Source organism: Saccopteryx leptura, chromosome 11, assembly GCF_036850995.1.
Source record: "Saccopteryx leptura isolate mSacLep1 chromosome 11, mSacLep1_pri_phased_curated, whole genome shotgun sequence".
Lineage (NCBI taxonomy): Eukaryota > Metazoa > Chordata > Mammalia > Chiroptera > Emballonuridae > Saccopteryx > Saccopteryx leptura.
Window position 1 is genome coordinate 59,787,994 of NC_089513.1, and position 24,430 is coordinate 59,812,423.

The 24,430-nt window shown below is 46.2% G+C and overlaps 1 protein-coding gene and 1 pseudogene across 1 annotated transcript in view; both read left to right on the top strand.

The window, feature by feature from the left end:
* The first annotated feature begins 5,639 nt into the window (after nucleotides 1-5,639).
* Nucleotides 5,640-24,430, top strand: part of IMPA2 (inositol monophosphatase 2) — a 47,042-nt gene continuing 28,251 nt past the window's right edge. Inside the window, exon 1 of the mRNA XM_066353338.1 lies at nucleotides 5,640-5,899. Coding sequence (XP_066209435.1) covers nucleotides 5,804-5,899 — 96 coding nt within the window. The 5' untranslated portion in view covers nucleotides 5,640-5,803. The remainder of the gene's footprint in view (nucleotides 5,900-24,430) is intronic.
* Nucleotides 11,762-12,689, top strand: LOC136383453 (GTP-binding protein 10 pseudogene; annotated as a pseudogene).

Consider the following 24,430-nt stretch of genomic DNA (forward strand, 5'->3'; position numbering starts at 1 on the left):
TCATCTGGTCTGAGCAGAGCTCACCAGCTTGAGCCCAAGGTCGCTGGCTCGAGCAAGGGGTGACTTGGTCTGCTGTAGCCCCATGGTCAAGGCACATACGAGTAAGCAATCAATGAGCAACTGAGGTGTTGCAATGAAAAACTAATGATTGATGCTTCTCATCTCTCTCCTTTCCTGTCTGTCTGTCCCTATCTATACCTATCTCTAACTCTCTCTCTGTCCCTGTAAAAAAAAAAAAAAAGATACAATGAGACAATGTACATGTCCCTCCTGTGGAGGGGTGAGGTAGGTTGGAGGGGCTACTCATAGGGGCAGGAGTGCAATGAAGGGAAAGTAAAGCTTAAGTAAGGCCAGGCACCTTGCCTGCCCAAGGGCGCAAAGGGAGACGATTTTTCCTAGAAAACTTTAGGAAGCCTGGGCCTCTTCCCGTGGAACCTGGGAAGCATGCTTGTTTCTGGTTTCCTTCTGCGTGACACCAGCTTGGAGGAGGGAGTGCCAGCCAAGTAGAAAACATCCAAGACAAGCTGACCAGGCTGGGAGTCCCCCATGAGAGACTCCCAAAGCCACAAGCCTGCTGACAGGGCTCATCCTTGAACTGAAGCGACCTGGGGGTTGAGGAAGAAACTAGCCTGCGGCTCAGTCAATATCCCCATTGGGATGGCGGGAACTACTCAGGTTTGGGCTGGCCAAAGAGAGGAATGATGGCAGGAGTCCGGAGCCGGCAGGTCTCAGTGTCTGCCAGGGCAGAACAGAGGAAGGTCCAAGGGGCAATGTCCTCCCTGAGGCCAAGTCCTCTTGGCATGGATTCACGGAAAGGGGGACAGCTCATAGCTGAATTGATTGAATTTTAAACTTGCAATGTCTGAAAAATCATTGACGTGTCTGAGTTGTCTTGGAAATAAACAGATTCAGTTTTCTGCTGTCCTGCAGGAAGGGATGCTGGGAAAGATCACTGAGACTAAAGAGAGTTAACTGTTGTACCTCCAAGTCTACAGATTATGACATATCATCTGTTCTGTATCAATTTCACAAACATCGTCATGAAGCATTTCAGTTGTTTGGAATTGGAAAGTTTGAAAAATATTAAATATTTTAGGAATAGGTGGAACCTTTTTTTTTCACTTATTGTGTTGACATGGCTTCAAGTGTCCCGCTCAATATAAGACCCTTTACACACTCGTGCCCTGCATGCCCCGTGCAAAGTCTCTTTCCACCTTATTTCCCCCTCTTTGCCCCCTCCTCCTACTTTCACTCGCCCCTTTCCCTCTGGCCATTGCTACCCTGTTGTCTATGTGTATGTGTCATGTATACGTGATTTTGGCTAATCCCTTCACCGTCTTCGACCCCATCCACTGCCTCCCCTTCCCTCTGACAGCTGTCTGTTCATCTGTTTCCTGTGACCCTGGCTTTTTTTCTATTTTGTTCCTTAGTTTATTATGTTCATTAAATTTCACATATAAGTAAGATCCTGTGGTATTTGTTTTTCTCTGCTTGGCTTATTTCATTTAGCATAAAGGGTCTATTTATTATAAGTAATTTTTTATTTTTATTTTAGAAGACTGAGGCCTTGGAAGTTAGAATTTAACAGAATGAAGGTGGCATCCATTATTGAACTATAATTTCCTTGTCTCCAGGACCTATCTATGACTGTAGGAGTGAGTGGAGGGCAGAGCAAGGAAGAAATAGAAGTCCCAGACCAGCTTTGCAAGTCTGAAAGGCAGCATGCCATGTGAATTATCAGGGAGTATCCGGTACAGGTCACACTCAGCAGGCAGGGCAATGACCACCACATTAACCCTTTCCTCCACAAGAAATACTGACTTGGAGGTTTTTCCAGAGTAGGAAAAAGCATCTTGGTTTTACAGCGGAAATAAACGAAAAGAAAAAAGCCCACAGAGAATGTTTTTGCAGAGAACTCTGCTGAAGCAGAACTTTTTGCAAGGAATCCCAAGGCTGTTCCTTGTTGCACAGTGTTGGGTGATACTGAAATGCAGGATACTGAAGTACAGAGCACCTGCTGGTAATTACCCGTCAGACTTCATTCAGTGAGAAGTCGTGATGCTGGCTGACGCTATTGCATAAGCAACCCTGAGTGCCCACCAGGTTGTGGTCAGAAGGGCTCCCTCTGCTGTTCCACTCCCTACTGCCCTTTACAAGGCCTCTTGGCTGAGAGGCGCTCCTGATAATCCTAAGTACAGTGAAGCCTGAGGCTCCCAACTGTGTCAGTTTGTTACAGCTGTCATGACATAGTACCACAAACTAGGGGTTTAAACAACGGAAATATATTTTCTCATAGCTCCGGAGGCTAGAAGTCCAAGATCAAGGTGATCTCAGGTTTGGTTTCTCCTCAGGCTTTACTCCTTCTTTACAGAGGACCTCCTCCCACTTTCTGTGTCTCTTCAATTCTGTCTTCTTACAAAGACACCAGTCATAAAAGATTAGGGCTCATCCATATGAGCTCACTTTAATTTAATAATTTGTTTAAAGGCCCTGTCTCCAAATATAGTTACATAATGAGGTACTAGGGGTTTAGATTTAACATATGCATTTTGGGAAAGGCATGATTCAGCCATGAGACAACTTTCCATATGTGAAGTTAAGAATGGTCAGACATTATCCCCGGCCCATTTCTAGGGATTTAGATGAGATGAAAAACAAAACACACACACACACACACACACACACACACACACACACACACACAACCACCTGGCAAATGTCCAAATCAGCACATCTTGCCCATGGAGAATAAATAATATCAGATTTCAAAGTAACTGGGAAACCAGAGAAGTAGGTAGAAGAAAAGAGAAACTTCATCTGGCATTTTGTTTATTTAGGCTTTGCTTTGTTCCAGAAAGGACATGAGGGCAGGAAGTCCCAGATTAATAAGGACATAAAGGGCAAGTCACAGTAGACAGAGGCGCCTATACAGGCACCTGCATACCCCTTTCTGGTGACAAGAGAACCCACTCGAGGCTGCACCCTTGGAGTGGGGGTTGGAAGGGTCAGTTAGAAAAGTCTTTCAAGGCAGAGCATGACACTCTGGGGGCTTACCAAAGTTAATGTGGTTTTTCACATTAAAGAGGCAACATGCAGACTGGGGGTGAAGAATATTTTATGTTGCCATGGAGACTCATCACTAAAGCATGAAAAACGTGGCTAATCCATTAGGAAAAGCTGATTTCAGTATTCAATGATTAACAGATATTTATTAAGCAGGTATTATGTGCAGAGCAGTCTGCTGATCACTGGAGGCTAAATTGGCAAGTTTTTAGTAACATTAGTAAACACACAGTGCCAAGCACATGTGCATGAACCCACAAAAAAGTTTTGTTTTTTTTTTACAGTTGAGGAAGCTGAGGCAAAGAGGTTATTTGTGACTCACTCAAATCCACAAGGCAAAGGAGAACTGAATCCAACATTTTAGCTTAAGACAATCTGGCTGGCTCCAAACTTCATACTGGTAAAAACCAAGTGATTCTGCCTTAAGCTATTTGGAAGTTAGTCAAGAAAGGCATGAAGGCTTTTTCTCTAGCTATTTAGATAGGCTGAGATTTGTAATAAGAGTTTATCTAAAAATGTAACTGAGCTTTCAGATTGGTCCAGATAGAAAGTGGGGCCCTGGGGAGAGGTGTTCAGAAAGGGGAGCCGAAAAGAAGCCAAAGAGAAATTTCAGCACTTCTTTTTTTTTTTTTTTTTTTTGTATTTTTTGTATTTTTCTGAAGCTGGAAACGGGGAGGCAGTCAGACAGACTCCCGCATATGCCTGACCGGGATCCACCCGGCATGCCCACCAGGGGGCGATACTCTGCCCATCCGTGGCATTGCTCTGTTGCAACCAGAGCCATTCTAGTGCCTGAGGCAGAGGCCACAGAGCCATCCTCAGCGCCCGGGCCAATTTTGCTCCAATGGAGCCTTGGCTGCGGGAGGAGAAGAGAGAGACAGAGAGGAAGGAGAGGGGGAGGGGTGGAGAAGCAGATGGGCGCTTTTCCTGTGTGCCCTGGCCAGGAATCGAACCTGGGACTCCTTCCTGCACGCCAGGCCGACGCTCTACCACTGAGCCAACTGGCCAGGGCCAACACTTCTAATTTTGTTTGGTTATCTCTAATGAAAAGCTGCTGTGAAAAATCAACAACTGAATATATTTAATTTTAAAATGCAGCATTTAGAACACAGTCTTAATTATTTTTAGAAGTCCAGCTCCATATCTTGAAAATCATGAGAAAGATGAACGAAAAAGATGGCGTAAAGCATGCCCTTCGCTGCCCCTAACTGGCCTATAGTGGCAGCTGAGGCAATTCTAGGTCTGGTTTTCTGAGCTGTGGGACTAAGAGGCTGGGCAAGGCTAGGGTAGAGACTAAAGCCCTACCCAGCTCTGGCTTCCTGATTCCTCCTTGCTCTTTGTAATTTTTGTCTCGTAGGATACACCTAAAGTTACTCTACAATGAGTGTTGTGAAACTTTAATATAAAGTGCTCACAGACAAAAGTTAAAAACATTTAATCCCATTATTAGGTTAATTGGGTAAAGAATGTCCCATCAAGGTTCTTGTACAAACTCTCATTGTTCTCCCAGGCCCTGAGACCTGGCACTCCAGAATAATTTTATGTGGGTCAGCATCTTTTATAAAGGAGTAGTAAGTACAGCAGCTTATGAAATTAAACTCCTGGAAACCACGGAGTCTCTCTTGGGAAACGCCGCTTATTATGTTTAGGTGGTACCACAGTTCAGCAGCGTTAACAGATCCAACGTCAGGAAGGTCATTCCTCATTACAGAGAGGGGTAGTCACACAGTTAGGGCTTCACATTGGAGCTGTGAGTTCAGTTATAAAATCCAGAGACTGTCATCGTAGTGTTTGGTTTTTAGCTGGGTGAAAGCTTCTTGTTTGCATCCAAGCATTAAGGAACACAGGAGCTTTATGCTCTCTGCTGCCCGCGGCCGACGGGGCAGGCTGAGACCAACACCGGGTATCCAGTGGCCTCCTCTCAGAGAACGACCCATTTGGCGTTGAAGAAAGTTCCTTTAGGATCTGACCGCCCTTCGGGCAACGTGTGCACCGACCGCCAGGCTGGGGAGAGCGTCCGAGGCGCCCCCAGCTGGAGCCGAGGAGTCGGCGCTCACAGCCCATAAGCGCTATGACCACCTAGACCCGAGCCTGCCCGCGGCCCCGGATCCCGCTAGGCTCGAAGGCTTCCGCACCAAGCCCAATGTCCTAAGCCCCCTGCTCCACCCGACTGCCAACCACAGCCAGAGCGCGGGGCGTGGCTTGGGGGGCCGTGGCACCGTCGATGGTGCGGGGTGGGGAGGAGCTTGCCGGAGAGAGGCGGGGTCGGGGGAAGCGGAACACAGGATGCGCACGAGCAGGGGCGGGGCTCGGAGGGACTCGGCAGAGAGAGGCGGGGTTTCGGGGCGGGGCTCGGGGGGAGGGGTGTGAAGCGGGGCACAGGGCTGGGGCGAGGGGAGGTCACGCGACGGAGTGGGGCGAGGCTTGCCGCGGGCGGGGGGCGGTGCTCGCAGGGGAAGGCGGGGCTTGGCTCCGGGCGTGGGGGGGCGAGGGATAGGATGTGGCGTGGGCGGGGCTAATAGGGGGCGTGGCAGTGCTGAGGCGGGGCTTGGCGCGCGCACCGCTGATCCCGCCCCGGCCCACTCCGTGCCCTTCCCGCCCAACAGCTGTGGGGCTGCTGGTGGCCGAAGCGCGTGTGGCGGGAGTTGAAGAGGGAGTGCGGAGTTTGGTTTCGGAGCGGCGGGAGCCGGCTGGGGACCGGCGTGGAGGGTCGGAGGTGGCGGGGCCCGGCGAGGCCGAGATGAAGCCAAGCCGCGAGGACGAGGCGGCGCCCGCCGGGGGCCCCTGGGAAGAGTGCTTCGAATTGGCCGTGCAGCTGGCGCTGCGGGCGGGACAGGTGAGAGCCGCGGCCCTCCTCCGCCCTGACAGGGTCGGGGTGAGCGCAGCCCCGTGGGCCGAGAGGGCACTCTCTCCCCACGCACTCACCGGGCACTTAGAAAAGTCTGAGCAGAAGACAAGTCGGACCAGAGGGGCTCCAGGCTCGGGGGAGCCAGGCTCAGGACCACGTGCGGCCGCGGGGCAGGAGGGCCGGGCCGGGGTCCGGGGTGCGAGAGTGGGAAGCCGGCCCCGCGCGGCTGGGCGATGTGCGGTGGGCTTCTGGTGCCGGCGGACCGAGGCGTGGTACCGTGAAAGAAGTCTTTGTGTTCGTTTCCTGCACAGACCTTCCCTTTACCTTCTCCACCCCCAGGAGCCGGGGAGGTGAGCACCTCTCCCGTGGCGGTGGCAGCCACCCAATAAAGCCTACCGGACGCGGCCCCTCTCCTTTGGCAGTTGAATGGCTAACTGTAGGTGACTTGACTTCTGCGTTAGACAGAGCAGGGTAAGAATATATTGACTATGCAAATCAGTCTGGGGCTTGAACGTTTTCTCCCAGGCTTGAATGCTACAGCTGTTGGTTCTTAAAGCTTTGCTTTGATCCAGTGGCCAGGACGTGGGGTGGTTGCCCCCAGGTTTGAACCTGAGCTGAGTAGATACCTGGGAGGCTCGCTGTTTGTCTTTTCCTCAAGCATCCTAAATGCAAACTTACTCTGACCCACAGCCTCAAAGTGGTTCCACTGGGTGATTGGAGAAACTTGTTAATGACTGACCTGCAGGGACTAGAGTTTGAAAATGCAGCCCTTCTCTTTCCTCACTTTCTTTTTATTTGTGTTTTGTTCCCCGCATTTCTTCAGTAGTAGTAGCAGTGTCTGACACATTAGGGACACAGTCCGTAATGTGGATGAATCAGTGGGTGGTGGTTCGGCCAGTACTGTCAGGAAGGGGTGAGATTGAATGGAAAGATGGCTAACTCCGGCTTGCTCGTTTAGGTTCGTGATCGTGTTCTGGCAATCTGGAAGATGAAGGAGCTGTGAGAAGAGATTGACTTTATATCCAAACAGCGTTTTCTTTTTCAGGTCTAGCAGTCTGAAAATGCTCTCTAAGTTTCCCCCGCAGTGTTACAATCAGGCTATTTTCAATCCTAAATTTGGAGTTGTCATGCGCTCAGTGGACAGTGCTTTACCTTAATATGAATCCTCTGATTCCCTTTAAAAGTTCATCTTCAACATTGAGTGAACACGTTTAGTGTTGGAGGGCCCTCCCTCTGTTGTTTTAAAGACCCCAGACTCAGATTGTAAGGAATATATGACTAAAGGGGGTGTTGTGAAGCTGTCCTTTGCTCTGTCACTTTTTCTTCCTGTACAGAAAGGAGACCCCAAAGCTTATGAGCTAGAATGATGAGCTCCTGGGAACGTTCTTCCTGGAAAGCAGGTTTACTGTGGGGGTGTGTGTGTGGGAGGGGCATTTGCTTTTCTGCCCCTCCCTCCAAGCCCCCTCACTTCCTTTCCCCAGTGACTGTCACCAGGATATTTAGTAACTTTGGGGTTTCACCATAGAACGTTTCTTCCTCAAGACTTTGAGGAGAAGCCAGCTTAGGAGTCAGGCACTACTATGTAAATCCTGGTGAGTTGTTATGGGTTTCTGTGGTTTTTCAAATTTAAATCCTTGAAAATACAGCGGGTTTTTTAAACATTTTAACAAAATGGTTATAGAGCTTGCACTATGGCAGGCACAGTTCTGTCTTACAGATTTTAACTTACTTAGGAGATATCTTATGTGTTTGCAACTTGCCAACAACAAAAAACCCACTTTTTTTTCTAACACTGGGGGAAGTGTGAAATAAAGATTCTGCCATTAGGAGTCTGGTCAGGGAGTCCAGGACTCCGGGCTCCCTCTCGGGCATTATGCTGGTGTTTCCTGCCTGCCCGGCAGCGAGTAGGATGGCCGGAATGGCCTGTGGCTGGGACAAACAAGCCGCACAAGGGCATTGCAACCTGTGTAAAGAGGGACAAATTGTCTTAATAATGTTGTCACAGTAATGAGGTACTGATTGGAGAAAATCTGGCCTTTAGCCAGATAGGCCAGAGAGGGATAAACAGGTAGTTAATAGGGATCTTTTTTGAGTTGTTTTTTTTTTTTTTTAATGTTTCCATTGATTTGAGAAAAGGGTTAATTGACGAGAGATAGAGGACCATCATCAACTCACTGTTCCATTTAGTTGTGTATTATTCCCCCCCATTTTCAATTTAGAAATTAAATTTAATGGGGTTACATTGACCAATAAGAGTACATAGGTCTCAGGTGAACATCTTTTTTTTTTCTTAAGAGAGAAGCGGGGTATGGGGAGGGAGGCAGAGAGGCAGACTTGCATGCGCCCTGACTGGGATCCACCCAGCAAGCCTTCTTCTACCAGGCGATGCTCGGCCTATCTGGGGCCATTGCTCTGTTGCTTGGCAACAGAGCTATTTTAGTGTCTAAGGTGAGGCCATGGAGCCAGCCTCCACGCCCAGGTCCAACTTGCTCCAACCAAGCCATGGCTGCGGGAGAAGAGAGAGAGAGAGAGAGAGAAGGGAGAGGGGAAGGGGTGGAGAAGCAGATGGTCCCATCACCTATGTGCCCTGATCAGGAATCAAACCCAGGACATCCACACACTGGGCCTTCACTCTACCACTGAGACAACCAGCTAGGAACAACATCTCCATAGCATTCGAACTATTGATTGCATTGTGTGTCCATCATCCAAAGTCAACTCATTTTTTGTCACCATGTATTTGTCCTTCCTTACTCCCCTTCCCCCCTCCCCTCTGGTAACTACTTCAGTTTTATCTATGTCCATGAGTCTCAGTTTTATATCCCACTTATATGTGAAATCATTTAGTTCTTAGCTTTTCCATTTACTTATTTCATTTAGTATAATGTTCTCAAGGTTCATCCATGTTGTCGTCAATGGCAATACATCATCATTTCTTAATGTCTGAGTAGTATTCCATTGTATATATGTACCACATCTTCTTTACTCAATCCTCTGTCGAGGGACATTGGCTGTTTCCCTGTCTTGGCCATGGTGAGTAATGCTTGTGAACGTGGGAGAGCATGTGTCTTTGTGTACCAATGTTTTTGACTTTGAGGGGAAGATACACGGTAGAGGGGTTGCTGGGTCATATGCTAATTATATTCTTAGTTTTTTTTGAGGAACCGCCATACTGTCTTCCATAATGGCTGTATCAATTTACATTCCCACCAGCAGGGAATGAGGGTTCCTTTTTCTCCATAGCCTCTCTTAGGCCAGTGGTATGGTGGACAGTAGGAGCATTTCTTGAAGCCGTTCCTACACAGGATGGCTAGCAATAATTGCGGACAGATGTGACTAAAAATCCCACAGATATAGCCCATCAAACCCAAAACAAATACATTTCCATTCAACTTCCTTTTAGCCAAAAAGGCCAAGTCCCCACTCCAGTGCCACCTGACACAAAATATGGTGGAGGGAAGGTCACAGTGGAAAGAGCAATTAGATCTGCAATTAGAGGAGCTGAGTTTTACAAACTTAATAAAAGATACGTATGTGTGACCATATCAGCACACTTTGCTGTGGTCTCTAGCAGAGCCTTACACAAGTATAGGACCTTGAGGCCTCAGTGTCATTAGCTTCACAGTAAATTCATGTCCGTTTACTGGTAACAAAATCCCAGAACAAAGCAGAAAACAAAACTCTTGTCCTCTACCCTCAGTACTTCAGACATCACCTCTCTAGTTGGCCTTCTATTCCCTCGCAGGTTATGCTTCCCGAGGCCCAGTCTTGAGAAGTGGGGCCTGTTGCCCCAACAGCCTCTGAGTGGAATAGCCCTTTGTTCAGCCAAATAAAACTAGTCCGCATTTTCAAAACCTGCATTGCATTTTCCAGCCCTTCTTCTTGCCTATGTTTATTGAAAGCTATGCTCTCCTTCCAGTCGGTGTCCTGTGCCCCTTCCTTCATGGACTTCCCTGGGGACCTTCCTTATCTGTCCTGTGCCTCTCCCCCATCCCGCTGACACTTTGTCCCTGGTCTGGTTGGTGTGCGTTTTCCACCGTAGGTTCTGAACGTGGACCTCTTCTGTTCACATTGGTGGGCTCTGACCCAATGTCATCCATTTGTCTGATGTGCTTTGATGACAAAGGATTGTTTTTGACTTATGCTTTTAATTATTAGTTATTCACACAGGTACTAATAAGTTAAATACTACTAAAAGGGCTATCATGAAAAACAGCAACGCCCTGGCCCATGTCATCTTCATGCTTTTCCCCAGAGATCACTTTTTTAAATTTTCTGAGTTGCACACATTTTAGACACTATATTACATTGTGTGACTGCATTATCTCTTTGGTCACAGTGGTATCATATCACATTCTGATGACCATACAATTGTATGCAGGGTTTAATCAGGTAATATAGCTTTATTACATATTATTTTCTTTTTTATACAACTTGCATTTGCTTTTTTTTTTTTTTTTTTTCCATTTTTGAGGTACTGAAAAAGAGAGAGAAACAGGAACATCAAACTGTTCCTCTATGTATCCTGACCTGGAAATCCATTTGGCAACCTCCACGCTCCAGGATGTCACCCTAACCAACCAAGCTATCTGGCAAGGGCTTACTTTTTACTGATTTTTAGAATGACAGAGAAAGGGAAGGGGGAAGGTGCAAGGCCAGTGGCCACCACTGTCCTGGCCATGCAGGTTACCATTGGGTTCAGGCAGGCGGTAAAGAAACTGTGGAGCCAGAAAACGGTGGGCCATTCCGTTTATTAGAGTCTCACAAGGGGGGGGGGGGGCGAGCAAACAAGCAGGGAAGACCGCTTCCCTTTCTCTATCCAGACTCTCTTGGACTCATAGTCCCCCGCTGTCCTCAGCACTCCCCAGCCAAACCGCCCAGGCCAAAATCTCAGGGCTCCCAACTGGCTCTCCTGCACTTTCTCTCTCTCGCTCTCTCTCTCTCTCCCCCCCTCTCTCCCCCTCGCCCCCCCCTCTCCACTCTCCACTCTCCAGCAAAATTGGCTGGGGGGGGACCCCTTCTCCAGTAAACAATAGCAAACAGCGGCCCCTCCCAAGGAGGAAGGCAATCTGCAATTTGCAATCTGCTGCTCTAAGGACAAACACCTGCAGCCTTCCACAGACTATACATACAAGATACTGCCCCAGTACAAGCTATCAAACTTAAAAAACATTTGTTTACCCAGCAAACACTTTGATGACCACTGCTGTATAATATTTTGTCATGTGAATATATGACAATTTACTTCACTCTGTGGAAACTTTGGATAATGTCCAGTTTGGAGTTATTATAAATAATGTTGCTATGAACACTCTTGCATGTGTTTTTTGGTTATGTATATATGCATTTCTGCTGGGGATATGCTAATAATAGGAGTGAAATTTCTGTGTCGTCAGATGTGAAATCCTGCCAGGCTTTTTAATGGATGTACCTAGTGTCTACACCGTTTGTGGTAGTGAATCCTGGCCCATTACAATCATGGTGCATAGCAGTTGTGGGTTGTTCAGAAAAGTCTGGAATGTTGCTCCTCCTCTTGATGCCTGAGGGCCAAGTGCCTCTGGCCCCACCTGAGAGTTCCTTCCCTTCCAACCCACTTTGTCTTTTGGGGGGCCTCTTTCCTGCATTTTTTCCTACCATAGTCTTTTCTCTGTCCCTGCAGGAGTTGGGGTTGGCCTCTGAGAGTTGAGAAGGGTGTGTCTACCTGATATGATTAGGACAGTTGTTTGAGGACGTGGTTTGAGATTCTTCTGGGGAACTGTGTGCGGGTAGGATACCTGCCTGCTATTTAGACACACAATATAGTATATGTGGAGTTCTGGAAACTTCACTGACCTCTTAGGACTCCTCACCATGGCAGGAAGTGGTGGTGGGTTGCCCTCGTTTAGGTGGAGAAGATGGCAAAGGTGGTAATGTCTATGTTGTAGCCTATAACAAAATTCCTTTAAAATAACTTACAAATATCCTCAAAAACGGTTGGCTGGAGGAGCAGCAAATAGGGAAAGACTGACATTCCTGTAGCTGTGGGTATTACAGTAACTGATGAATAGGTTCAAGTCATAGGAAAGCACCGTTACAAGAAAGAATTTTGGTAGCTGGAAGAGGTTTGGATAGTAAGTTGCTTAAAAATGTCTTACCATTAAAAGGCCAGAAATGAGTAATTCACCTTGATACAGGCCTAATGGGATTCCCAAGTACTGGACAATCCTCTTGCTAAGTCAGATTTCACATGCAAAACCTGTGATCACAGACTATGTATTTAAAACATTAAAGCCTGAACTTGAAGATTATGTATGAAGATTTCAAACAGGTAACATCTCTGGATTTCAGCTTCCTTCCCAAACTCAATATAAACCTGCCTTTGAAGCCATAATGCTTCTAACAAAAGAGTTGGAGTTGTAGAAGGGGCTTCGGGCAACGCCCGCTCTCCTGGCAGTGGACACAGCAGACTTGCCAGCTGTCCAGCATGAAGTCCATGCACTGATGAACCAACTCCAGAATCCTAAAGGTTTCCTGCATTTATTTGAAAAAACAAACAACCAAAAAAAGATTCCAGAGAGGACTGTGGAGTTCCAACAAATCATTTCCATCTCTACAGTTATCAGAGAAGGAATTGATGAATTAAAGAACTATGTAAGGAAATCTGCGGTGAACCCACCAACGGGGAAAGTGATGTACATCATAGGAAACACTTGCTTACTTTACAGATTTGTAATATAATATCTTTTAGGGAGCGACCATCAAAAATGCTGTTACTAGTTCTAGAATGGAAATACTTTGAATCTATTAAAAATAATATTGAAATTGTGTTCATTTTAAAGCTTTTCCACAGTCAGGTATTTTTTAGAATGTTAGTTACTACTAACCTTCTGATATATATGTCATCATTTGACAACTATATCTTTTAAAGTTTTGTGTGTCGACAGCAAAAAAGTAACTGAGCTATAAATGACAGTTTAGAATTTTATGGCCAATCTACCCGTAATAAACTCCAATATTCCTGTAAAAATAAAACAAAATGGGTGTACCCAGTTACAAGCAGTTAGGGTTCCTATTGCTTCACATCATGGACAACACTTAGTATGGTCTGTTTTTGCCATTTTAGCCCTTCTGATGGGTTTGAGGTAGTATTTTATTGTTTTAATTTGCCTGTCCCACATGACTAATGAACGTAGTGCCTTTTGTGTGTTTATTGGTCTTCTGGGTATCATCTGTTTTAAAGTGGCAGTACTAAAATGCTGATTATAAATTTATCTATTTGCTCAACAAATATTTATAGAGTAACTCTGGAAGGAACTTTAGCCTTTACTCTGAGAGTGATGTAAGGTTTTGGGCAGAGTCCTGTGTGGGCCCCACCCTGGGCTGCACAGGACCCACTGACATAGTGGGACCACAGTTGGATATCTGAAAGGAAGCTGTCAAAATAGTCCAGGTGAGAAATGAGGGTGACTTTGACTGGGATATACTGTAGTGAAGAAAGTGATAAAAATAGATGTATTTCAAAGCCTGAGGTTCAAGCTTTGCTGTTGGGATTGAACTAGGGTGTGAGGGAAAGAGGAGGCAAGGATGCCTTTTAAGGGTTTAGGCCTGAAAAACTGGTTGAATGGATTTGCTCTTTCCTGAGATGGCAAAACTGCGGGAAGAACAGGCTTGGAGGTGGAAGTCTAGTGTTGTATTTCCAGCATGCTAAGCTTTAATTGCCTGTGGATTATTCTAGGTGGTATTGAGTTTGCAGAGTTCAGGGAGAGGTTAAGGGTGGAGACTCCAATTTGAGAGCCATTGGCCTGGGGTGGTATTAAGGCCAGATCCAGGACAGGGAAAGAGCAGGTTTGTCCATCCCTGGGTAATTTGGAGATTCCCAAATGTCAGTATGTGGAGGTCTTGGGTTGCCCATTTCATGACAAAAAACTCTACTCTCCTGCCTGCCATTGGAGGAATGGGAATGACGTCACCATTTCCCCGCCTTCAGGCCCTGCTTTCCTGAGGCCCCACACTGTGCTCTGTGCCCCACGTCCAGGCCTCCAGTCCTGCTTATCTCTGTAGGGTGGGGCTCAGCCTGCACTGACAATTGTAAAACTTTTGCCACCATTTAAAACTTCAGCCAAGACAGACTTTTCGTGAGACAACAACTGGAAGGCGCAGAGTAGCCTCTGAACCTTTTTGGTCTAAGTGTCCAAGGTCCTGTGCCCCTGACCCTGTGTGCAAAGGCATCTCTCATTTCCCTTATACATCATTGTAAGGAAGGTGGCATGATTTTATGCCCATTTTGCTAACCAGAGCTATTCAAGAAAAATGGGGAGTGGTTTTTCTTTTCAGAGGCATTGGCACCTGCAGCCCTTCCATCAGCCCAGCCCTTGGTGCAGGCATGAGTCAGTGAAATCCCACCTGCATCTCATTAAAGGGATGGAAGGAAAGGCTGCTGTCACCCTCGCATGGAAGTGAATTGTCTTCTGTGGGCATTTACTGAGACATTTCTTGCCCAAATGAAGCATTTAAAAGATAACTTATTTTTTTATTTTTTTTATTTTTCCGAAGTTAGAAACGGGGAGGCAGTCAGACAAACTCCCGCATGCGCCCGACCAGGATCCACCCGTCATGCCCACCAGGGGGCGATGCTCTGCCCATCTGGGACGTCGCTCTGTTGCAACCAGAGCCATTCTAGCGCCTGAGGCAGAGGCCATGGAGCCATCCTCAACGCCCGGGCCATCTTTGCTCCAATGGAGCCTTGGCTGCAGGAGGGGAAGAGAGAGACAGAGAGGAAGGAGAGGGAGAGGGGTGGAGAAGCAGATGGGCGCTTCTCCTGTGTGCCCTGGCCGAGAATCGAACCTGGGACTCCTGCACGCCAGGCCGACGCTCTACCACTGAGCCAACCGGCCAGGGCCTAAAAGATAAATTTTTTAAAGATTTTTTAAAATTGATTTTTAGAGAGAGGAGGGAGAGAGAGAAAGGGGAGGTAGAGGTGCAGGAAGCATCAACTCATTGCAGTTTGCTTCTTGTATGTGCCTTAACTGAACAAGCCCAAGGTTTTGAACTGGTGACCTCAGCAATCCAGGTTGATGCTTTATCCACTGTGCCACCACAGGTCAGGCCAAAGCATTTAGTAGTGGGGAATTCTGTCTTCAGGACTGATAGGGAGAGTAGCCAGAGGATAGAAATATGGTTAGTGGGTTCCAGGCCCTACCTGCCTACCCTCAGCCCTAAGAGTAGGGGACTGGAGGGGAGCTCAGGTCCTGAGAGCCTGAGATTTGGAGAGAAAAAATGAAGGTTTGAGTCCAGGTTCCTCCCTATCTCTTGCCCTCATGGGGCTAGAACCTAAGGCTAACCTGGCTCACATCTTTCTCCCATGAGAGATGAGGGAGGAATTCAACTGAGGGACAGTGTGGTATCCATGTAACTAAACCAGTCTCAGAATCATGTCCACTGTCCCAGCTCCCAATCCTAGGGCAGTGTATTCAGCACGGAGTGAAGGGGACATTGCAACTCCACACACACAAACAGCACTGCCCTAGGACAGAGGCCTAGGCCTGGGTGACTGTGATGGCGTTATCTCAGGCCCTGGGAGACTGGGCCCAGCTTCCGGGAAGAAATGACATGAATGTATCTTCAAGAGAAAAAGAAGGAGTCACCTATAGAAGGAGGGTAGAGGAGAAGAGAAGGGATCAAGGCAAAGTAAGAAAATAGGTACTGCAGGGGGTGAAAATGAATGCGGAACCCGGGAATTGAGCCAGCGGCTGAAGCTTAAGATGGAAGATGAAAGTCATCACTGGTGGGAGAAGTTTGGGGGACATGGGGAAGCCCTCAGAAGAGCAGAGTTTTGGGTGTGTTGGGAAAACAGCTGTGTTAGGGTTGCTCGCTTGCACTTTGTATGATTAGTGCATGAGCACGTGGCAGAGCCACGTGTGTGGTCTGTGTAAGGCTACAGGTTCTTTGACTCAGGCTGGATTGCGGATTGCTCGCCCACCACTGTGATGGGCTGTGTTGCGTTTGTTCGCCTGCTGCCATGAGAAGAGGTTTTCCCTGCCTGTGTGTTCGTCTACCGTTGTGAGAATCTATTAAACAGGAATAGCCCAAAGTTTTCCAGCTCCACAGTTCCTCTACCGTAAGCCTAAATCCAATGCGAACCTACCTACCTGGCCTTGGCCACTGGCATTACAGGCTGGATGTCATACTCAAGACTGACCAAGGTGGTCTGACCAGGCGGTGGCGCAGTGGATAGAGTGTTAAACTGGGATGGGGAAGACCCAGGTCGAGACCCCGAGGTCGCCAGCTTGAGCGCGGGTTCATCTGGTTTGAGCAAAAGCCCACCAGCTTGAGCCCAAGGTCGCTGACTCAAGCAAGGGGTCACTTGGTCTGCTGAAGGCCCGCGGTCAAGGGACAAATGAGAAAGCAATCAATGAACAACTAAGGTGTCGCAACGAAAAACTAATGATTGATGCTTCTCATCTCTCTCCGCACTTGTCTGTCTATCCCTATCTATCCCTCTCTCTGACTCTCGCTCTGTCTCTGTAAAAAAAAAAAAAAAGACCAAGGTGAATCTTGATGATTAATTAAGTGCATGTTGGGTGGACTTGGTGATGAATTGTAAGTTGAAGGAGAGGTAGCAGTAAGAACTTTTGGTTTCTTGCTTGGAAAACGGTAGATTTCATTGCTTTGCAGGGGTCTCAAACTCAATTCAGCATGTGGGCTGCAGAGCAAGATCACAGCCGTTCGGCGGGCCGCACTAGGTCTACAAAAGGCAACTGTTACACAACACTTTTCTCACTGCAGTTGAAAACAAAAAAAAATCAGTACAACAAGCACAATCGTACATGCAGTTTACTCAGTGTCACAAAATGACCAGAAACTGTAGTTCGCATCACAACTGCTGTTAACTAAGCTAATATCTAGCTAGGATGCTAGAGAAATGAAAAATACAAGTAGGCCCCCCTAGGCTTACTTAATTTTATCCAAAATATTTTGAACTTCGTGGATTAGTCTGCGGGCCGCACAAAATTGTTCGGCGGGCCGCGAGTTTGAGATCCCTGCTTTAGAGGAAACTACACCAGAGAGGGATTCGGAGACTGTCAGTCACGTTGACCACAGCCTGGAAGAGCTGGCTCCATTTAGTGATGGAAGGTTTGGAGTACCTGCATTGGAATCCCTTTTTCTGCACTTACTGTTGTGTGACCTTGGACAACTTTTGTAGTTTCTTTGTGCCTCAGTTTCCTTATCTTTAACACAAGAATAATAATAATTATTACCTTAGAGTTATTGTGAGGATCAAATAAAGTTTGTATGCATGAACTTCTTAGAACGATGCCTGGGATAGAGTAAGCCTTCAGCAAGTGTGAGCACAAACATTGTGAGGATGGAACAGGTGCGATCTCTAGAGAGCCCAGCTCCTGAGTTCTTGTGAAACATGATCGGAGGGAGAAGCACGAAAGGGGGACAGTGGTCTCAGAGGCCAGGTCCGGAGGCTTAGATGACAGCGAGAATGCAGCTGAGATGTGAGTGAAGAGGGTCCCTGGATTTGGCATGGGAGCTGGTTGGGCACTGGACAGGGCTGGTTCAGAGTGCTGAGGTGCAGGGAACACAGGGGACGGAGGGGTGGAGGGAGTTTAGGAAGCAGAGATGGCACATTTGAGGAAACAGCCATGAAGCGGAAGAGGGAGGCAGTTAGAGTGGAGAGCCTTGAGACCCTTGGCAGGGGAGACCGGGAGAACCCGTGTCCGTGGCCCACCTCCACTTTACCCAGCTCCTCCTCCTCTTTCCCGAGGTTAGGTTCTTCAGTCATCTGCGATGTATTAACTGTGAATGCTGGCCACTGTGCCACGTCACGGCCACACTGTTACCTGGGGGTCTATTTACTTTGTAGTATTGATTGTCATGTGTGTTAGTCAGGGTTCTCCAGGGAAACAGCCATTTGGAGACCGGCTAGTCCAGTCTGCAAGTGTGGGCCAGCAGGCTGGAGACCCAGGCAGAGCCGGTGCCCCCGTTCGAAGGCAGCAACGTTTGAAATTGCATCTGAAGTCCAAAGGCAGTCTGCTGGGTAATGCTCATACTCAGAGCAGGGTCTGTCTTTTTCTTTTTTTCAGACCTTGAACTGATCGGTGAGGCCCACCTGCATTATGAAGAACAATGTTTTACTACTGATTAAAATGTTGTTCTCATCCAGAACCACCATTACAGGAATACCAAGACTAATGCTTGATGAAATATCTGGGTACCTCATGGCACAATTTAGTTAACACACAATATTAGCCGTTACATTACATTCATTTGTGTTCAAATTAGTGTAGAACCTGACGTGTGTCAGTGTCATCAGGACCATACCTCCGGTAGTGACGTTTTCCTGATCGGAAAAGGGAAGAGTTTGCGTATCAGAACCCCCACTTCTGGCAGAGTCTGGGCCTGCTGTTCTGGGGGTCCTGGGGCACACACAAGTTGCTCTGTAGTGATGGGTGACAATTTTATGGCAGGCTTGAGGACAGTAAACAGAGTGAAGCTGGTGTACAAACAGGAAAGAAGCATTTGGATGTGACATTGAATGATGTCTCTGATGCTGGAGCTGATTTTGTTCTTTTGGATATAAAATTCAGTGACTGAAAGCTGTAGTTTATATATTAAACATTAACAGGATGTTATTTGGAGGGGGAGACCCAGGTCAGGTCTGTGAAGTGCATGCATAGTTAGTGAGTACCTGAAAAACATTAATTAAAAACTAGCTTACACTAACTTACTGCTGCAGAATGAGAATGTTTAAAATCTCTAAGACTGAGAGGAAGCTGTCATGGGAACGCCTTCCAGCAGGTAACTCACCTGGCGGCCCCCCAGTCCTGTGCCCTGTGGATGTAGCTATGGCTAACGGGCAGGCCTGTTTGAGTCCAGTACTGGTTTATTTGAATAATAAAATATTCTCTCGCTGCCTTTCCTCTCCATGTAGGAAAATTTATTAATTAAACTCTTCTGAACTTAGTATTTTAGCATCTCTAGAGATTTGTACATTGTAGGATTTGTTCTTTTTTTGATCACAAGTCATTAAATTTTGTCAAATACGTGTTCTCACAAATAACTCTTTTAGAGTGGTGAAGGTCTTTGTGTATATAAAATTATTTTGTGTGCCAAGACTATTATACAATCCAGTGTCGTAGATAACTACTTTTATTATAGATGTGGAAACTAAGGCTCTGAGAAGCTCAGTAATTCCTCCAAGGTCTCCCAAGTGGAGCATGAATTCAGAGCTGTCTGATGCTAAACTGTAAATTTATCTTCAATACCCACTATTGATGTTATGAGATCGGTGGAAACAAGAATTACATTCTAGTCAGGGAAATTATTCATATGCATTTTTTTCATGAAGAACTAGTTTCCAAGTTTTAAAATGTTTATTATTATTATTATTTATTATTTTTAAACCCAGCAGTCCAGCTCTAGATCTTTGGCCACTCTGCCACTTAGAAAAATTTTTTACTCAATTCACACAAAAAAACAATCCAGTTTCTCCCACCCGCCTCCCACCCCCTGCCTCTTACAACCACCACTATGAGCTTGGGGTTATACATATCATAGCTTTATCCATTTATCCCTTGATGGACACTTAGATTGCCTCCATGTCTTGGCTATTGTATATGAAACCGCAGTGAAAATGGGCACAGATATCTTTTCAGTTAGAGTTTTTGTTTACTTCAGAAGTGGAATTGCTGGACCATATAGTAGTGTTCTCTCTCTCTCTCTCTCTCTCTTTCTCTCTCTCTCTCTCTCTCTCTATATATATATATATAATTTTTTTTTTGAGAAACCATCATACTGTTTTTCTTAATGGTTTTATCAATTTACATTCTCACCAACAGTACATGAGAATTTTTTTTTCGCCTCATCTTTGCCATCACTTATTTCTTGTGTTTTTGATGATAGCCATTCTAACAAGTTTGTGGTAATAGCTTTGCATTTCCCTGATGATTAGTGATGTTGAGCATCTTTTGATATACCTGTTGACAATCTTTGGAAAATGTCTAATCAGATCTTCTGCCCATTTATTAATTGGGTTGTTTGTTACTTTGCTATTGAGTTGTGTGAGTTCTTTTTTTGTGTGTGTTACAGACAGAGTCAGACAGAGAGGCAGATAGGGACAGACAGACAGGAAGGGAGAGATATGAGAAGCATCAATTCTTCATTGCAACACCTTAGTTGTTCATTGATTGTTTTCTCATATGTGCCTTGACCATGGGGCTACAGCAGACCGAGTGACTCCTTGCTTGAGCCAGTGACCTTGGGTCCAAGCTCTGAACCTTGCTTGAACCAGATGAGCCTGCGCTCAGGCTGGTGACCTGGGGGTCTCGAACCTGGGTCTTCCGCATCCCATTCTGATGCTCTATCCACTGCGCCACCGCCTGGTCAGGCGAGTTGTGTGAGTTCTTTATATGTTCTAAATATAGTTCCATCAGATATACAATTTGCATTTATTTTCTCCCATTTAGTAGGTTGCTTTTTCATTTTGTTGATGGTGTCCTTTTCTGTGCAGAAGCTCTTTAGTTTGTTGTGGTCCCACTTGTTTATTTTTGTTTTGTTGCTTTTGCTTTTAGTGTCAGATTCAAAAAAATCATCACTAGGGCCTATGTCAAGGAGCTTTAGTGCCTGTGTTTTCTTCTAGGAGTTTTGTTGTTTCAGGTCTTAAGTTAAAGTCTTTCATCCATTTTTGAGATAGTTTTTGATGTGTGGTATAAGACAGTGTTCCAGATTCATTCTTTTGCATGTATCTGCCCAGTTTCTCCAAACCAATCATTGAAGAGACTATCCTTGCCCCGGTGTATATTTTTGGCTCCTTTGTTGTAGTTAATTGACTGTGTTGTGTGGGTTTATTTCTGGGCTCTCTATTCTGTCCTATTGATCTGTGTGTCTGTTTTGTAGCCAATACCATGCTGTTTTAATTACTATTGCTTCATAGTATAGTTTGAAATCAGGGAGTGTAATGCCTCCAGCTTTGCTCTTCTTTCTCAAGATTGCTTTGGCAATTTGGAGACTTTCATTGTTTCATATAAATTTCAGGATTGTTTTTTCTATTTCTGTGAAAAATGCCATTGGAATTTTGATGGAATTTGCATTGAATCTATATATTGTTTGGGGTAGTTTTTTAGATTACCCTACTACCATTAACTCATTATAACTGAAAGGAAGCTAATTTTTATAGTGATCTCACGTATGGAAATCCACCAGATAAACTGAGTAAAGTCCCATTACAATGAATATTGCCCTACTGGCCTGAGGCCAAGAGGGGGAGAGTAGGACCTACTTGGAGTTGTAGGGAAGGGTGGTCTGATACAGGCCACATCATAATGATCATAGCACAACCATAATACTAATAAAAACAGAAAAGAAATACTGTAAAAACCCACGATACAACATGCTCGTTCTGAATCGATAAATCTGCCTTTCTCTGTATGATTGGTAGCTGGGGGCTTGGTTCCTCTGGAAAGTTTGCCCCTTTGACATCACAAATTCCCCAGCTGGCCCCCCACATCCCACCCCTGAGTATGTATCTCCCCCACATACAGAGTTGTGTGTATTTTGGATTGTAAGACCAAGTGCATAAATACCAGTGAGGATAGATATGACTTCACAAGAGCACTTGCTAAAAAGTCTTCCAGACTTCAGTGACCCATGAGCTCAGTATGTAGCAGCCGAGAAATCTGAATTCATTCAGCGGATGTTCCTTGAGACATGACTGTGTGGCAGCCCCCGTAGAGGCTGTGAAACATGCCTGTGGGAGGTGGATACAGAGATAGACCAGCTGGAGTGGACTGCTGTAGAATCCAAAGGGCCAGTTATATGGTTTACATAAATGCCTTAGGAACACATTTAAAGATGGATGCCCCGCTCTGCCCCCCCAAAATTAGAGATAGCGTATAAAGGAGGTGACATTTGTATTGAGTCACAAAGAGAGAGAACAACACAGGGGCCAAAGGAAGACTGGCCATTCGGTTAGAAGGAAACTTTAGGGTAAATGATGCAGTTTGGCTGGAGCATAATAGTAATGCAGCAAGGAGGGGTAGGGAATGAGAATGCAAAAGTGAATGAGGCTTGGACTTGTCAGGTTGGTGGCTTGGCTTCCCTCACAGAGACCACTGACAGAAGCAAGGCAGATCTCTCTCTCTGTCCTGTAGAGGTCCAGTTAGAGGTCTGGGAGCAGGGTCTGTGCTTCGTGTAGTCACAAAAAGAAACCCAGGTTTCTTTTTGCTTGTTGCTCTAAGGAGGTGTTCTTTTTCCATGTGACCAAAGCTGACCTCTCACCATCATGCCCATGTCATACCTGGCGGCAAAGGTGAAGAGAGCAAGAAATGCAAACAGTGGCCTTATAAAGATGTGACTCAGAAGTTGCACATATCACTTCTGTTCACAGCCTCTTGCGCAGAACTTGGTCACAGGTCACAGCTACCTGCACAAGAGGCAGAGAGGTACAGACTGTTGAGGTGGCTTTGCACCTTGCTAAATGGGCTGCTGTTGCTAAAAGGAAGAAGGGGAGACTGGCTTTTTGGGGTCAGCTTGTCTGCTAACAAGCCAACTTTCAGAAGCCATTGCATGCCACCTCCACGGAGGTTTTGACTGTATCCTTGGAGTAATAGGGAGCCATTGAGTGCTTTATGCTGGGAAGAGCAGTGACTACGATCAGAGTTTTAGCAAACTCTTCTGACTGTGGTGTGGAGAGTGGAGTTGAGCACTGCCAAGCAGATCTAAACTGGCTCCAGAAGGGAGGACAGGGAGGTGGAGGCCAGAAGGTAGCAGACTCCAAGCACAGTAGGACTTTTTAATGGGACAACAAAAACAAAAATAACCACACACACACATACACAAGACCAAGGTGGATAGTATTCATACAAACATGTGGTCCAGCTGGATAAAATAGTACAGAATCTTTCAAGCAAGCTAATGTGTATTTTATCCATGACTCAGACTTTTGTGTGCCTACTCTCTGCCAGGTACAGTTCTAGATGCTAGGGGTGTGGCAGGGAACGAAAGGGAGCACACTCTGCTCTCCTGGAACTCCTGTGCGCGGAGAGACATTTCATCAACCATGAAACAATGATTTCAGGTGGTGAGAAGTGCCAAGCAGAAGACCAGAAAATACGAAGTCACTGGGGCAGAAACAGATTTGTTGGGATGAGCCAGGAAACCGGAGTGGCAGAAGGAAAGCGAGCATGAGGGTGGCCTTTGGGAGGTGAGATTGGCAGGTGGTGAGGACCTCGTCACGTGGGACCTGGGGCTTTGATCTAAGAGCAGTGGGAAGCCATTGGGTAGTTCTGCCACTAAAATGATACAAGCTGATGTTTGTTTAAACCACATCAATCTAGCTTTTACATATGGAATACAGAGTGGAGGGTTGGAACCATGATCTTGAGGTATATGGATGTCTACTACACGTGGGTATAGCACAAGTGAAAACGAAGTTGTCTCCTTTCAGGGTGGAGGAAATCCCAGCCTCCTGAGGACTCTTCTTCACTCACAGCCTGCTCCAGCCTCTGCTACTCAAGTGTGGCCCCAGCATCAGTGTCACCAGAGACCTGTCAGAAATGCAAATCTCAGACCCCAAAACACACACTTAATTCAACTGTTTCACCACAGTCTTCACTTCAACAAGACCCCAGGTGATTCATACACATTAATATTTAAGAAGCTCTGGTGGCACGTCCTCTGGTTAGAGTGTATTTCTCCTCACTAACTATATGTGTACATACACACACACAAACCATTTACAACATCCTCACAGACACACATATACCAAAAACACCCCATGCGTCACACATATATATATACACATATAAACCACACCCATACCACATACACTCCCCCCCACCACTGAATTGTCATACAAGATACAAATGACCTATGTGCAGGAGGTCTGGACTAACTCAAAATTTAGGGATTCCTAGAGGACAGGGCAGGTTCTATATTAGGTAGGTTTGAGGAGTTTCTTATTTATAAACAAGGAATTCTTGGAGATTGATTTGGTGGGAGTTTGCTATGTGTAAATTGCTATGTGTTTAAGGAGATGAGCCTGATAGTGATGAGCAAGATGTTGCAAACAGAAGAAACAGGAAGGCCCATGTGGCAGACAGTCTGAGGGCTGGCGCAGAAGTGTGAACGGGACCGATTTGGTTAATGCGTTATGCATAACTGCTATGTGCTTTGTCCTTTTTATTACTTACAAAATGCATTACACTCTGAATTTTCTATAATTTGTATGTTACTTTTGTGTCTAAGATGAGAAAAAACCCATACAAAATCTGTCTGGCTGAGTATTGTTTAGGCCAGTACTAGAACGGGGGACCACTATGAGAAGCATTGAGCAGGGGGGCTGCTCGATGTCTCGAAGGTTCTCCTGCTTATTCTTTAAAACTCCGTGTGAGCATCTCCTGTGTGAAGACTCCGGTGAGCTTCTTCCTGCCCTCCTCTTGAGCTGCATCAGTGTGGAGCACAGGCAGGGCATGAAAAGGTCCTTGGGCAGTGCTTATCAAATGTCGGAGAATAAGTGTCGTGATGGGCAAAAGG